At 36.6% G+C, this 16,582-nt stretch overlaps 3 protein-coding genes across 4 annotated transcripts in view; 1 reads left to right on the top strand and 2 right to left on the bottom strand.

The window, feature by feature from the left end:
- Window positions 1-238: 238 nt before the first annotated feature.
- On the bottom strand, window positions 239-16,024 carry LOC103509716 (E3 SUMO-protein ligase PIAS3-like). 2 transcript variants are annotated; one of them, XM_026824001.1, is made up of 11 exons: window positions 15,833-16,024; window positions 9,166-9,295; window positions 8,096-8,271; window positions 7,379-7,591; window positions 6,892-7,069; window positions 6,388-6,589; window positions 5,685-5,812; window positions 5,289-5,440; window positions 890-1,086; window positions 651-682; window positions 239-473 (listed from the first exon to the last, which is right to left on the bottom strand). In XM_026824001.1, the coding sequence occupies exons 2-11, from the start codon at window positions 9,217-9,219 to the stop codon at window positions 270-272; spliced, it is 1,536 nt and encodes a 511-aa protein (XP_026679802.1). In that variant the 5' UTR covers window positions 9,220-9,295; window positions 15,833-16,024; the 3' UTR covers window positions 239-269. The 2 variants fall into 2 exon arrangements, with proteins under 2 accessions (XP_026679802.1, XP_026679801.1); XM_026824000.1 differs by lacking the exon at window positions 15,833-16,024 and adding an exon at window positions 11,383-11,629 and having other exon boundaries at window positions 255-330; window positions 508-682.
- On the top strand, window positions 11,828-13,152 carry LOC113467672 (DET1- and DDB1-associated protein 1). The gene is made up of 3 exons (XM_026823995.1): window positions 11,828-12,169; window positions 12,329-12,467; window positions 13,073-13,152. Exons 1-3 carry the CDS (start codon window positions 12,167-12,169, stop codon window positions 13,150-13,152), a joined length of 222 nt encoding a protein of 73 aa, XP_026679796.1. The 5' UTR covers window positions 11,828-12,166.
- LOC103509718 (chondroadherin-like protein) overlaps window positions 13,609-16,582 on the bottom strand; it is a 57,574-nt gene continuing 54,600 nt past the window's right edge. The window contains exons 11-12 of the mRNA XM_026823996.1: window positions 16,018-16,087; window positions 13,609-13,820 (exon numbers count right to left, since the gene is read on the bottom strand). Coding sequence (XP_026679797.1) covers window positions 13,609-13,820; window positions 16,018-16,087 — 282 coding nt within the window. The remainder of the gene's footprint in view (window positions 13,821-16,017; window positions 16,088-16,582) is intronic.

Genomic DNA, 16,582 nt, shown 5'->3' on the forward strand with positions numbered 1-16,582 from the left:
CTTTACAGGCATAGTTTATGACTTATTTTAATGGGGCCTATTGAACAGCAATAAACCAATAAACAAGTAAAATTTGAAGAAAAAAAAAATCAAGAAGGACTAAAAAAAAACTTTTAAGTTTTTTTCTAGCAGTATAAACAAGATATATTCCATTTTTTTATTTTTTTTTTTTTTTTACGAAATGCCTACACTTAGAAACCTTTTTCATGTACCTGAGATATTTTTTTTCTCCGACTTCGAAAATCGAACCCGGCACCTCACCCTCCTACTTACCCATCGATGAAAAGGTTCCCATATTGGCACGCCTGATTGCACACCGGGCACACCCATGTCTGTTTCTTCTCGTTCATCTGCAGGTACGCAATCGCATCGAAACACTGCAGATGTGTGCACGTCGAGGCGCGACACGGGATTGTCATGCGGGTGCGTGACAGAGGGCATGCCAGGTTGACTTGCAGCGTGTCGGTGGCGATCTCACAGTGCTGATTGCACACCGGGCACACCCATGTCTGTTTCTTCTCGTTCATCTGCAGGTACGCGATCGCATCGAAACACTGCAGATGTGTGCATGTCGAGGCGCGACACGGGATTGTCATGCGGGTGCGTGACAGAGGGCATGCCAGGTTGACTTGCAGCGTGTCGGTGGCGATCTCACAGTCGGTCTCACTGAGCTTCTCTCGGACTGGGGAAGAGGAATAAAGAATTATCGACAAATGAGGGACATACTACGGGATGGGCATGCTACAACACAGATCAAATGCGTCTAATGCATCAGTTGTTTAAAAATAAAAACGGCGGTGGAACACTCATCTTTTAAAAAATAAAATAAACAACCTTCCCATCAATATTCAATCAATCAAGGAAGAAAAATAGAAAGTAAAAAACTTACTGATTTTAGTAGTATACTCCACTGGCTTGATCCCTTTATTTTTCAATCTGTCTAATAGATCAGTGGAAGTGAGTTTCTTAACTATTTCAACTTTCATCACATAGAAATCGTTGTTGTTGAATTCGTAGGTCCAGTTGACTGTGATGATGTTCATTACGAACGGGCAGATCTTGCAAAGAGGAGAAATGTTGAGAGGTCTGAAACGAGACAGAGAATCAAATTAGTTAATTACATACATACATATCGTAAGTCGTTCTGTTTGTGGCAGGTCGACTATTTACAAAACCTCTCCACCATAATCGATCTCTGAAAGTCTGGTTGTTTTCTATGAGACTAGAATCAAATTGGTTAATTACATACATACATATCCTAAGTCGTTCTGTTTGTGGCAGGTCGACTATTTACAAAACCTCTCCACCATAATCGATCTCTGAAAGTCTGGTTGTTTTCTATGAGACTAGGGTCCTGATTTCTCTTTCCAATATCTTTGTTATCTTTCCATCTTATTCTTGGTCTTCCTCTTTTCCTTGTTCTTTCTATTTGCATTCCGAAGTATTTGTTTGGTATTCTTTCTTGATTCATTCTTCTGATGTGTCCATAATATTTAAATACCTATAGATGTTTCAATCCGATGTTGTAATCTTTCTACTCCAATCGTATTCCGGATGGTTTCATTTCTAATTCGATCTCTTCTGGTTTTTCCTATCATACTCCTCAGAAATCTCATCTCTGAAAAAGAAGCTTTCACAGATGAGCAGTGACCAGTGTTATTGTAGGGTTAGGTTGAACGTGGAAAGGAGCTTTCATAGATGAGCAGTGACCAGTGTTAGGTTAGGGTTAGGTTAAATGCACAAATGAGCAGTGACCAGTATTAGGTTAGGGTTAGGTTAAATGCACAAATGAGCAGTGACCCATGTTATTGTAGGGTTAGGTTGAATGCAAAAAGGAGCTTTCACAAATGAATACTTTATTATTATTTTTTTTTTTTTCAAAATCTACCTCAAAACTTCTTTTATTGTTTTCTTGCATTTTAGGGGAACATACCTTACCGTATTGTAAAATCCACTGCTCAACTGTATCCTTTTATTGATCTCTTTGTCCATCGCTCTATCCTTCGATATCATACTACCCAAATATTTGAATTGATCTACCTTCTTTAGATGTTGACGTCCATTGTTACACTGCTCTCACTGTTATTTTTTTCCATAAGTATCACTCTCACTTTTCTCTGCACTGAATTTTAATCTGTACTCTTTTGCTACTTTTGCCCACTCGTTTATTTGATCCTGTACTTCTCGTTTGTTTTTTCCTCAAATGAAGATATCGTCTGCAAACAGCATGAGTTTCATATTTTCCTTTCCCAGTGTTGATGTTCTACTCTCTTCTGAATTTCGTTCATGACTGTTATGAATAGCAACGGTGATAGCACTTCTCCTTGGCGTAAACCTGACTCGATGATGAAGCTCTCTGTCATTCCCATTTTTGTTTTAACCCTCTTTGTTCTTGCATACAATCTTGCTATTCTGTCAACTATTGTTTCGTTGATTCTTATTTTTTTTTTTTTTTAACTCTGCCAAACTTTCTCTCTTCTCACCACATCAAATGCTTTTTTAATGTCCAAAAATGCCATCCATAATTCTTTCCGAAATTCGTAATATTTTTCCATTAGTTGTTTTATAATATTTAATATTAATATATTTTTCGTAATATTTTTCCATTAGTTGTATAAATTAGTTAATTAATGGAGTAAATGGAACCCTTTACACAAAAAAAAACGCGTTTCACAAATGGTAAGAGTCGTTCTCGGGATTCGAACCCAGGACTCCTACAAGAGAGACGTGTTTACTTACCGGGAAGGTCTGATTGGTTCCTTGTTCTGTACGCGGCTAGGGATAGGATTAGGCAGTTGGACAGCTCTCTGGTTCACCTTGATAGCCAAGTTGGGAGGATAATGGTCATCTTGTTCCGTTGTAGTGTTGAGAGATGCAATCCGTAGTTGGACCTGAGGGTATAAGATGAGAGAAAAGATAGCGCAATGGGTCCTCTGGAAGGCCGAAAAGGCAAAAATAGTTAAAAATAACAAAAAAAAGAACAAATGCATACCTGGTAGTGCCAATCATTTCGGACCCCCGGTATGATCTCCCTGTTCTCTCCCAACTCAGCAGCTTGCTGATTGGTTAGTTTGAACTGGAATGACACCTCCTGGTTACGACTTGATGTGTTGGTGGGTTCTGTAAGGGAAAGAAAACTAATGAATGGTGCTAACTACCTAACCAGAGTCGTATTTTATTTTCCATTTTTTGCCGGGTGGCAAATTCCATGACTCCCGGTTTTCTTTAAATTTTCAAGATTTTCCATGTCTTTTTGATCGATTTTCAGATTCCATGACTTTTCCAGGTTATCCAGGTCGCGTATGAACCCTGTTATGAGTGAAATTTTGCTATTTGTTTTATGACAAAACTCCAAGAGTTAAAGAGTCTATCTCTCATGTTAAGGGTGATGTTTTCATACATGGGTTTTTGTGGGTAAACGCCATGGAATATGCTTTGGCAGTCAGGGTGTTAAAGGTGAAAATTCGATAGGAAAATACGAAAAAATACGGCTCATCTTGAACGACAGTAAAATACGGCTCATCTTGAATGACAGTAAAATACGGCTCATCTTGAATGACAGTAAAATACGGCTCATCTTGAATGACAGTAAAATACGGCTCATCTTGAATGACAGTAAAATACGGCTCATCTTGAATGACAGTAAAATACGGCTCATCTTGAATGACAGTAAAATACGGCTCATCTTGAATGACAGTAAAATACGGCTCATCTTGAATGACAGTAAAATACGGCTCATCTTGAATGACAGTAAAATTTTTTAAAAAAAGAAAAAAAAGGCCCAATTTTAAAAAAAAGAAAAAAAAAAAAAAAAAAAAAAAAAAAAAAAAAACAGCCACCACCGGGTCTCGAACCCACACTTACGTAGCGAGGAGATCGGGATGAGTTCATGCTTCATGTCGAAGAATGGCAACACCTTGAATTTGACCGCAGGATGTCTATCGGGTAGTTTGGGTCCAAGGGGTGCAGGATTAGCCATGGGCCGCATGTAATAGTGTGGGATAGAGGCTCCACCGGCTTGGTACATATTGCCGTGATTCTGCTGCTGCAAAGATAACACCGCCGCCTGTAACAATATGGTCACCCGTTCAAATACTAACCAAGCGTAACGTTGCTTAACTTCAGTGATCCACTGGGATACAAAGTGTCTAGCTCTATACTAGACCAGGGCTGCTCAACCGGGTCGATCGCAGATTGATTTCAAATCGATTGCGACCAGCACACCCAGCAGTGTTTGAACCTGGCAATATCATCTTACACACCCGATTCCTCTAAACAGTTTAAACTTGTCTCTCATTAGGTATGTTGGTCACAAGACTGTATTGAAAATTCAAGTCGATCTTCCTCTGAAAAGGTTAGGCACTAGGGACCTAGCCTCTTGAGTGGAAAGTAACCACTACCCAAGTTCAACACTGTTAGATAGGTGCCATGTCTATGTCACGGACACGGAAACCAACCACAACTAAGATTCGTTCTCGGAACGGCTGGCTTTTTCCTACCCTGTCTTTCTTTTCTCTCCGTTTTCGGGCACCCTAGCGGGCCAATAAGACCTTAGAACCCTAGCAATTAGTTAGTTGGTTTCCTCTATCAACCTCAAAAAAAAAAAAAAAAAAAAAAAAAAATTCCCTCACATTTTTTAAATTTTTCCTAGAAAGATTTGATGCCAAATAAAAAACGTCAGTTAGATCTATCATATCTCAAAGGAAAAAAACACTTCCCTAATTTTTTACTAGAAAGGTTAAGTAGATGTCAAATAGAAAGTAAAAAGTCAGTTAGATCTATCAAATCTCAAAAAAAAAGGAAAAGAAAATCACTTCATTATTTTTTTACTAGAAAGATTAGATGTCAAATAGAAAAAAGTCAGTTAGATCTATCAAACCTCAAAGAAAAAAAAAACTTTCCTAATTTTTTTACTAGAAAGATTAGATGTCAAATTGAAAGTTTTACCTGCTGTGCCATCTGAGCTTGCTTCTGCTGCTGTTGAAGCCGCTGTGAGTAGTATGGTTGGTTAGCAGTTGTTTAAAAATAAAAACGGCGGTGGGACACTCATTTTTTAAAAACTAAAAATAAAATAAAATAAACAACCTACCCATCAATATTCAATCAATCAAGGAAGAAAAATAGAAAGTAAAAAACTTACTGATTTTAGTAGTATACTCCACTGGCTTGATCCCTTTTAATGGAGTAAATGGAACCCTTTACACAAAAAAAAACGCGTTTCACAAATGGTAAGAGTCGTTCTCGGGATTCGAACCCAGGACTCCTACAAGAGAGACGTGTTTACTTACCGGGAAGGTCTGATTGGTTCCTTGTTCTGTACGCGGCTAGGGATAGGATTAGGCAGTTGGACAGCTCTCTGGTTCACCTTGATAGCCAAGTTGGGAGGATAATGGTCATCTTGTTCCGTTGTAGTGTTGAGAGATGCAATCCGTAGTTGGACCTGAGGGTATAAGATGAGAGAAAATATAGCGCAATGGGTCCTCTGGAAGGCCGAAAAGGCAAAAATAGTTAAAAATAACAAAAAAAAGAACAAATGCATACCTGGTAGTGCCAATCATTTCGGACCCCCGGTATGATCTCCCTGTTCTCTCCCAACTCAGCAGCTTGCGATAGCGCAATGGGTCCTCTGGAAGGCCGAAAAGGCAAAAATAGTTAAAAATAACAAAAAAAGAACAAATGCATACCTGGTAGTGCCAATCATTTCGGACCCCCGGTATGATCTCCCTGTTCTCTCCCAACTCAGCAGCTTGCTGATTGGTTAGTTTGAACTGGAATGACACCTCCTGGTTACGACTTGATGTGTTGGTGGGTTCTGTAAGGGAAAGAAAACTAATGAATGGTGCTAACTACCTAACCAGAGTCGTATTTTATTTTCCATTTTTTGCCGGGTGGCAAATTCCATGACTCCCGGTTTTCTTTAAATTTTCAAGATTTTCCATGTCTTTTTGATCGATTTTCAGATTCCATGACTTTTCCAGGTTATCCAGGTCGCGTATGAACCCTGTTATGAGTGAAATTTTGCTATTTGTTTTATGACAAAACTCCAAGAGTTAAAGAGTCTATCTCTCATGTTAAGGGTGATGTTTTCATACATGGGTTTTTGTGGGTAAACGCCATGGAATATGCTTTGGCAGTCAGGGTGTTAAAGGTGAAAATTCGATAGGAAAATACGAAAAAATACGGCTCATCTTGAACGACAGTAAAATACGGCTCATCTTGAATGACAGTAAAATACGGCTCATCTTGAAAGAACGGAATTAAGCTAAAAAAAAAAAAAAAAAAAAAAAAAAAACCCCCGGAAAAATGGGGAATTTTTTTTTTGGGGGAAAACTTAAAAGGGCCCTCGGATTTTTTGGCCCCACCACCGGGTCTCGAACCCACACTTACGTAGCGAGGAGATCGGGATGAGTTCATGCTTCATGTCGAAGAATGGCAACACCTTGAATTTGACCGCAGGATGTCTATCGGGTAGTTTGGGTCCAAGGGGTGCAGGATTAGCCATGGGCCGCATGTAATAGTGTGGGATAGAGGCTCCACCGGCTTGGTACATATTGCCGTGATTCTGCTGCTGCAAAGATAACACCGCCGCCTGTAACAATATGGTCACCCGTTCAAATACCAACCAAGCGTAACGTTGCTTAACTTCAGTGATCCACTGGGATACATAGTGTCTAGACTAGACCAGGGCTGCTCAACCGGGTCGATCGCACATTGATTTCAAATCGATTGCGACCAGCACACCCAGCAGTGTTTGAACCTGGCAATATCATCTTACACACCTAACACACCCGATTCCTCTAAAAAGTTTAAACTTGTCTCTCATTAGGTATGTAAAAAAAAACTTTCCTGTTTTTTTACTAGAAATATTAGATGTCAAATTGAAAGTTTTACCTGCTGTGCCATCTGAGCTTGCTTCTGCTGCTGTTGAAGCCGCTGTGAGTAGTATGGTTGGTGTGACATTCTGTTATTTCTATTAGAAGATATGGGAGAGAGTGGTGAACGCACTTCAAGTGCTGGCGAACTTGCTTGGCTGGGAGTGTGGCTGTTGAATTGATGTGAAATTTCCGACCTTTGATAAAATAGAAAAACAGAAGAATATCAAAGGTAGTTGAAGCACTAGAAAATAAATAGGTATCACACACATGCCTTATAAGTGGGTTCGATTCCCACCCGGTTCGATAAGGTTACTATGGGATGGGCATGCTACAACACAGACCACAAGGATCTAATGTAGCAGATACATCTGCTACGAAATAAATACGGCCGTGAAACACTCATCTTTCTTTTTTTTTATCACAGCACCGTTCCGATACCTCTATTGAACCTATTTTCCTACAATTTCATGCTTTAATACACTCAATGAACATTTGAAAATCACCTTGCTTGTTTTCCCTCACTTGGGTTGTTCTTGGAACTTTGAGAAACTGTGGAGCTATCCGGATCTTTGTCTTCTTGAACACAACTTAATGCTTGAGGTGCCTCATGATCCAATATAGTAAGGTCTGTAGGAGCAGCTACACCAGTGGCTACCTTGGTTAGTTCTTTTGTAGCCTCTGATTTCTCTTTATTCTTTATTTGCAGAAGAACTTCCCTAAAAAGATAGAATAGAATATACCCTGTTTATACTGCCAGAATGAGACTGAAAAGTCCTTTTACTCCCGCAGTCTAAACAAGGTCTCATGTATTTGGTACAAAATAGGTGTATTTTTTTTATAAATTAAAACCTTGCTTAAATTTAAAAAAAAAAGAAAAAAAATACAACAAAGATATACCTATAAAAAAAAACTGGTAAAGTCACACATTAAGTACCTAGGTACTTACACAACCATCAATTTTTACCTATACTCATTTGCTCATTTCCCACTGGGACCAACAAGGTGCTCAAGAGGGTATAAAAGGACACTCTTTTTTTTAACCAATGTTGGTGCAATGGTGTACCACCAGTGGCCCAACCATAAAATATATGGAGGACAACTTTTTACAACTGGTCATGTAGGTATGTATTAAAACAATAGATTTTATATCTGGAGATTGGTTGTTCAAGTTCAAGTCGTAAAATTTAGTGAGGTAAATTAATCCAGGGTGCTTTACTTACTTATGTAGTCTGTAAGCCTTGAAATGTACTTCCACCAAATGAATGATTTCTGGATGTGGTTTCTTGGTCAGTTGCAGCACTTGCTTTGTCAACTGATTTTTCTTTCCGGTGTTAGGTTCATTGACTTGCTTGAGAATGGCTTTCAAGTGTGCAAGAGGTAGACCTCTAATTTTACTCTGAAAAGGGTAAAATAATAATGATTGCCAGCCTAGTTAGCTTAGTTTAATTTAATTTAATTTAATTGAAAGATCTACATTTACAATAAAAAATACAGGAGATCAGTTTACATAATTGATAAAAAAGGAAAAATACAATACAATAAAATAAAAAATACAATAAAATAAAAACAAAAAGCTAAATGTCTACAAGCTACAATAAAAAGTAATACAGTACTTGAAGTTACCACTACCAACAAGTTGGTAGTGCGTCTGCCTTGTAAGCGCTAGGCCGTGGGTTCGATTCCCGCCCGGGGCGGATTTTATCCCAATGGGATAATGTTCGTTCTCGGAACGGCTGGCTTTCTCCTATCCTGTCTTCTTGATTGACTTGCTTGAGAATGGCTTTCAAGTGTGCAAGAGGTAGACCTCTAATTTTACTCTGAAAAGGGGTAAAATATTGATGATAAGTGAGAAAACACCAACCTCAGTGGTGTAGTGGTTAGCACAGTGGACTTCCAATCTGGGGGTTGGTGGTTCAAGTCCAAGTCAAGTCATAAAATTTAGCATAGTGCATTAAAATAGGGAACAACATTTGTGACAAGCATTTATGCTTAGCACAATTAAAATTCCTTAATTGATAAGTTTAATAGATATTATACCTACTGATAGATTCTGACATGACTTTGTGAAGATTCATCTTGAAAATTGTTTACTTACTTCTATATCAATATTTTTGATGACATCAATGTCAAATAGTTTTTGAGCATATTAAAACAGGGAACAACATTTGTGACAAGCATTTATGCTTAGCACAATTAAGTAAAATTCCTTAATTGATAAGTTTAATAGATATTATACTGATAGATTCTGACGTGACTTTGTGAAGATTCATCTTGAAAATTGTTTACTTACTTCTATATCAATATTTTTGATGACATCAATGTCAAATAGTTTTTGAGCAGCCATTCAGTTTGTTGAAGATTTTCATTTCAACTTGTGTTAAGTTTTGACTAAACTGAGCTGTATTACAATGTTCCTGAAACTGGGAAGAAGCAAGTGAATTGGAAATTGGACTTGTAGGTCATGGTTATGTACCGGGTTGGGTTGGGTTTGGCCTAGTTGACACAGGAAATTGTTTCTACAGTTTGGCATAGGAGTGGTAACTTAAAAGCAAGGTTAGTTTACCAACCTTGCCTCTCCTGACCTGGTACATAACCACAACCGTATAGTAAAAGAACTAATGCAGTAGGTATTTCATCTCTTGACAATTTTCAGGTAGTAATGGTGGGGAATGGTGAAAGGTAGACTGCCAGGATCATTTCCCTCTTCTCCAACATTACTATACTATGAGAGGAAAAAATCAAGGGAACCTGGAAAATGTCAATAATAAAATATACCTTGGGTAGTTCTGGTTTTCACTATAATCAATAATGAAAATACACCTTAATAAAACCATTTTTGGTAGTTGTGCATAAGGCACATCCGTGAGACATTACAAAAATCTGTCTATAAGAGGGAAGATACTTGCTTTAGGAATTGATACACTATAGCTCTTTACTTTTTCATGTGAGATCCTTTGTTTAAAAGTCATGGAAGTTTTAAATCGCTAATTTTATTTTTAACTAGCCATTTTCATCTGTGGTTCCATGTCTATCGTTTTTAAGTTAACTAGTTTTAATATTTATCCCCCTGTATCCATAATCCATATCATATGTGTCCACCATACGGACTGTATCATGAATCCAGATGTAAAACAACGTCCTCTTGGGACTAAACAAAAATTGCCTCCGACATTGCCTATAAAATATGTATGAATTGTATGATGCACTCAACGTCCGTAGGCTGCGGTCCCATTGGACAAAAGTTCCGAGGATTGGGGGCTAAAAAATTGCATTATCCTTGAAATTTTCACCGTGAGAGGAAAAAATCAAGGGAACCTGGAAAACGTCAATAATAAAATATACCTTAGGTAGTTCTGGTTTTCACTATAATCAATAATGAAAATACACCTTAATAAAACCATTTTTGATAGTTGTGCATAAGGCGCGTCCGTGAGACATTACAAAAATCTGTCTATAAGAGGGAAGATACTTGCTCTAGGAGTGTTTCTAGTGAAGTTTTAAAAGGCGTGAAGTAAAAAAAGTCATGTATTTTAATTGATTAGCACTTAAGAAGCAAACTTTGAAATCTTATCTCCATGATACTTCGAACAACTCTGATGAGCACGGCAGCCATCTTTTCAGTGTTTACAGGTGTATTACCGTACGTGAGTAATGTGGATAGGGAAAAAATCCATACGTGGATTTTCCTCTCTGGAGGGAGGGGGAGGGGGTGGTTGGGTGAACTTTAGCAAATGGAACTGATTCCAATATGGGCCCATTTTGAATGAAAATTCCATACATGCCTGAAAATTTTGTTTTCTATTGTTTCAAATAAAAAAGAACTTTCAATCTGCCTTCCATTAAGGGTTAGATTAAACGCAAAAATAAGCTTTCACAAATGAGCAGTGACCAGTGTTATTGTAGGGTTAGGTTGAACATGGAAAGGAGCTTTCATAAATGAGCAGTGACCAGTGTTAGGTTAGGGTTAGGTTGAACGCAAAAAGGAGCTTTCACAAATGAATACTTTATTTATTATTTTTATTATTATTATTATTATTATTATTATTATTATTATTATTATTATTATTATTATTATTTTTAAATCTACCTCTAAACTTCATTTTTTTTTTTCCTTTTAGGCACTTTAACTATGTGTTACAACATGTCGTTTGTGCCGGTCAAAACTACATTTAGAACACTCTTTAAGTAAGTTTTTCCTCTTATATAGAAATTTTCAGTAAATTTGCAATGGACGTGTCTTATGCATAATCACCCCAATTTTTTCTGTGAGGATGGAAAAGTGTGGAATGCACATTTGTCCATGAAGAGGCCACAAGGTTTCAATCTCATGATGACTTGTTAGTCAATATTTGGATATTGGATGAACTTTGGACATCTACTCTTGCACAGAAGTCCAAAGTTCATGTCAACATGAGATTGAAATTAATGGGCTCTGCACGTTTGGTGTAATATGCAGCATTTGACTTGATTTGACAGTTACAATTTTGGTGTGGTCTTTAAAACTTACCCAGATTGGTAATAATAATTATGATTTCTCAGTGCAAATCACAAGAAGAGTTCTTCTATTCTTCCATGAATCACAACTCAAGTAGGTACTTATTTCTGTCTGGATGGCTGATTTTTTTTCTTTCTAGAAACTTGAACTCGAAAGTTGGGTTGGACTTTGGAAAAAGAAAAACTAAAAAAAGAACTTTTTTTACTTTTTGGATTTTGGTTTTTTGTCTTCGGTTTCGGTGAACGGTGAATTCGGTGTTCGGTCGTTCTCGTACTCGTTCGGTGATGGATGCTGTCGAGGAGGTTGAAATTTGTAGATTTCTTTCATTTTTCATACAAAAGTGAAGCCATTTTAAAAAAAAAGATTCGATAATCAATAGTTGAATATCGATTACTCACTGTCGATTAATCGACCCAATGTTTTGTTTTGATTTTTTGCTTCCTCTCCTGCGGCCTGCCTCATTTCTCATTCTCATTTGCTCATTTTGAATTTTTGAATTTTGATTTGAACATTTCACATTTCCCTTTTCCAGCACTAGCACTTGCACTTTGTTTTTAAGTGATTGAATTTTTGTTGATATTTTGGGTGTTTCTACAATCTGTATCAAATATCTGAGGACATTTGACTTTCTCTTCATTTATCAAGTTCCAGTTTATCTATTACACGTACCTTATCAATTCATTGGGTCCACATTGTTTTGTACCTACCCTCAGCTCAGCTTGGTGTGATAGAGGTTGATATCTCCGATATTGTTGCTACATCTACTCTTGGATAGATTCTTCCAGAGACATCCAAAATGGTAAGTTTGAGGATATTAGTTTGTGTGGTAACATGCAGTTTTTTTTTATTTTTTAACTCATCTTATTCTGAGTAATCCAGATAATAATCCAGAATTATCAATCAGGTAAATGTAATAACAAACAATTAATTTTCCCCCTTTTCCCATTTTTTCTTACAGTCCATTGCAAAATTTCTCAAAGGACTTCCATCCTATGATGAGAACAACTTCTCAAAATTCCATGTGGATCACAGCAATAGAACATTGTCCAAGAAACCATCACTGTATTTGCCCACCACAGATCACCCTGCTGAACAGAGTAAGTTTGCTGATTAAAAAAAACACTTCATCACATGACAAGTGTTGACAAGTCCAAGGAAAATAATTGCCAACTTTGTCATGTGACAAGTGAAAAATTAGACTTACTTTATCATGGACACTCATTGCTATGTTGAAAGCCCAGAAAAGGTTAGGTTTCATCACATGACAAGTGTTGACAAGTCCAAGGAAAATAAGTGCCAACTTTGTCATGTGACAAGTGAAGAATTAGACTTACTTTATCATGGACACTCATTGCTATGTTGAAAGCCCAGAAAAGGTTAGGTAGTAGAACATCCGTGGTAGACAGTAATAGTACACAGAAAAAAGATGGAAGAATGTATTGACCATTGCAATGTACTCTCGAATACGTAAGATTCATACAAGTGACAAAGTTGGCAATTATTTTACTTGTACTTATAATCTCCTATCCTGTCTCTTTGCTTTTTAGATGATAAGAGCTCTAAATTAGTCACATATCCTTCCAGGTAATATTTTGTCCATCCTTGTCTTCGCTTTTGAATTAATAAGATCTCCAAATTAGTCACATTTCCTGCCAGGTGTAATTTTCTTTCCATGCTAATTCCCTCATTCTTTGTTCCACAGTCATTGTAACAGAGAAGAGACACATATTGTTACGCTACCTTCATCTCCACTGGGTGAGTGTGGCTGTTGAATTGATGTGAAATTTCCGACCTTTAATAAAATAGAAAAACAGAAGAATATCAAAGGTAAGTTGAAGCACTAGCAACTAAATATCACACACCTGCCTTATAAGTGGGTTCGATTCCCACCCGGTTTGATAAGGTTACTACGGGATGGGCATGCTACAACACAGACCACAAGCATCTAATGTAGCAGATACATCTGCTACGAAATAAAAACGGCGGTGAAACACTCATCTTTCTTTAAAAAAAAAAAATCACAGCACCGATCCGATACCTCTATCAAACCTCTTTTCCTACAATATCATTATTATCAGAAAGCTTTTATTAGATGTATCTTTTTTTTACAACAACCATAACTGGATGGTCAGAGAAAGTCATCTTCTTTTACTTACTTCTTGAGTAGGTATGTATGTAGATAGGTACCTAATTCTTTCTTTCATGCTTTAAGTAATACACTCAATGAACATTTGAAAATCACCTTGCTTGTTTTCCCTCACTCTGGTTGTTCTTGGAACTTTGAGAAACTGTGGAGCTATCCGGATCTTTGTCTTCTAGAACGCAACTTAATGCTTGAGGTGCCTCATGATCCAATATAGTATGGTCTGTAGGAGCAGCTACACCAGTGGCTACCTTGGTTAGTTCTTTTGTAGCCTCTGATTTCTCTTTATTCTTTATTTGCAGAAGAACTTCCCTAAAAAAGATATAAATATATATATAAAAAAACTGGTAAAGTCACACATTAAGTACCTAGGTACTTATTTCCCAATGAGACCAACAAGGTGCTCAAGAGGGTATAAAAGGACACTATTTTTCCACCAATGTTGGTGCAATGGTGTACCATCAGTGGCCCAACCATAAAACATGTGCAGGACAACTTTTTACAACTGGTCATGTAGGTATGTGTTAAAACAATAGACTTTATATCTGGAGATTGGTTGTTCAAGTTTAAGTCGTAAAATTTAGTGAGGTAAATTAATCCAGGGTGCTTTACTTACTTATGTAGTCTGTAAGCCTTGAAATGTACTTCCACCAAATCAATAAAGGTAACCGTTTGGTTTGATCAAATATTTTTAGTACCAAATAAAATGTGTTTATTTGGGGGCAAGATATGCAAAGTAATTCAATAACCACATAGGTACCTCCTACTTTTTAGTGGTGTTACTGAACTCAAACAAATATCTAATAAGTTGTATAAAATATTTGTTTTATGAGATTACAAAAAAGAGCACTTGGAAGAATAAATTAATAATTAATAATAATAAAATTCTTTTTGTGAAAATTTGCTTAAATGAACCATACTTACTATGAACATTGGAAGTACCTGCTGGATTGTACTCACAATTCAGATAAATAAAGTAAGTCTAGATAGCTACCTACTTATTTGACTTGTATTTAAGAAAGGTACCTATATTTGCTTGTTTTTATTTTGACTGGTTAGTCTAAACTCCAACCCTCTTGTCTCAAGTTGAATTGAACAGACTACAATGTGATCATTCTATTCCATAATATTGTACATAAACCTTTGCCTGCATCCTAGCTCCTCTTCCCCAACATCCTTTTGATAATTGATTCCTTTTATTCTTCTTTTCTATCTCAAATTAATCTCCAATTTGTCTCAGATTCTACTTTCATTGGCCACCACTTATTGTGTTATAAGTTATAAGAGGCATAGCTATGTTTCAATTATTTTTGAGAACAGTTCAATAAGTGTTCTGAAAACAATCTGATAACTGCTATCTTTACAATAGACTTTATTACTTTGTTGTAAAAGAGAGGCCGTTTTTTCTAGAATCATTTCTAACTTTTCTTCCTAATTTGTTAACTTACTATTATTTTGCTGATGGACTAAAAATTATTGAAATTAGCTATGCCTAGCTATTTTTAATTTTTAGTTTTTTTATATTTTCACTCTAAACCCTTGCTTTCTAAGTTGCTTGGATAGTATATATCTAGTTACTAACGTGTTATACCTATATTTAATAACTTTTAGAAATGTCTAGTGTTCACCTATGTCTAAGATCCAGACTCTGGAACCGCTATTCATTTTGGCTAGTTGAAACTTTACCTGTATCATTGTTGTATTGGTTAAGTTAATCTGTCAATCACCTGGAAATCAAGAGGGTGTGGTTTTAATCCATTCTGAGATATTTAATTTAGTCCTCACTATTATTAGAGACTTTGACCATGTAACAGTGGTAACTGATGGCATGAAGGGACTCTTTTGTCTTCTGTGTGAGTAAGTAGATAGTAGGGAGAAGCAATCAATAAAACTTAGACTGCCCCAAGTTTGGATTATCAGAAGTATAAAAATCAGATAGAATTGATACACAACATGTCGTTTGTGCCGGTCAAAACTACATTTAGAACACTCTTTAAGTAAGTTTTTCCTCTTATATAGAAATTTTCAGTAAATTTGCAATGGACGTGTCTTATGCATAATCACCCCAATTTTTTCTGTGAGGATGGAAAAGTGTGGAATGCACATTTGTCCATGAAGAGGCCACAAGGTTTCAATCTCATGATGACTTGTTAGTCAATATTTGGATATTGGATGAACTTTGGACATCTACTCTTGCACAGAAGTCCAAAGTTCATGTCAACATGAGATTGAAATTAATGTGCTCTGCACGTTTGGTGTAATATGCAGCATTTGACTTGATTTGACAGTTACAATTTTGGTGTGGTCTTTAAAACTTACCCAGATTGGTAATAATTATGATTTCTCAGTGCAAATCACAAGAAGAGTTCTTCTATTCTTCCATGAATCACAACTCAAGTACTTATTTCTATTTGGATGGCTGATTTTTTTTCTTTCTAGAAAACTCGAACCTCGAAAGTTGGACTTTGGAAAAACTAAAAAAAAAACTTTTTTCTTTTTTTTACTTTTTGGATTTTGGTTTTTTGTCTTCGGTTTCGGTGTTCGGTCGTTCTCGTACTCGTTCGGTGATGGATGCTGTCGAGGAGGTTGAAATTTGTAGATTTCTTTCATTTTTCATACAAAAGTGAAGCCATTTTTTAAAAAAAAGATTCGATAATCAATAGTTGAATATCGATTCTTCACTGTCGATTAATCGATCCAATGTTTTGATTTTTTGCTTCCTCTCCTGCCTCATTAATTTGCTTATTGCTTATTGCTTTTGCTCATTTTGAGGCCGTGGTTATGAACAGGGCCATCGTAGGACATCGTCGGACTTTTTGCGTGTAAAGTTGGCGGGAAATTCGAATTTTTGATTTTTTTTCCGCAACTTGTACAATCTGATATCTGAATTCATTTTTTACTTTTTATCTTTAGTTTGCACGTTTATATTATACTTTTCATTTATATTAGCTATTAAAAACAAGCAAAAAAACGTGTCATACGAAGTGGAAACACTCTGATTTAAATTACATTGCCTACAGGACATTCGGAAAAAAATCAGATGAAACTCACGAGTGAGAACGGGCCTTT

The sequence above is a fragment of the Diaphorina citri genome, unplaced genomic scaffold, assembly GCF_000475195.1.
Source record: "Diaphorina citri unplaced genomic scaffold, Diaci psyllid genome assembly version 1.1 scaffold522, whole genome shotgun sequence".
Classification (NCBI taxonomy): Eukaryota; Metazoa; Arthropoda; class Insecta; order Hemiptera; family Psyllidae; genus Diaphorina; species Diaphorina citri.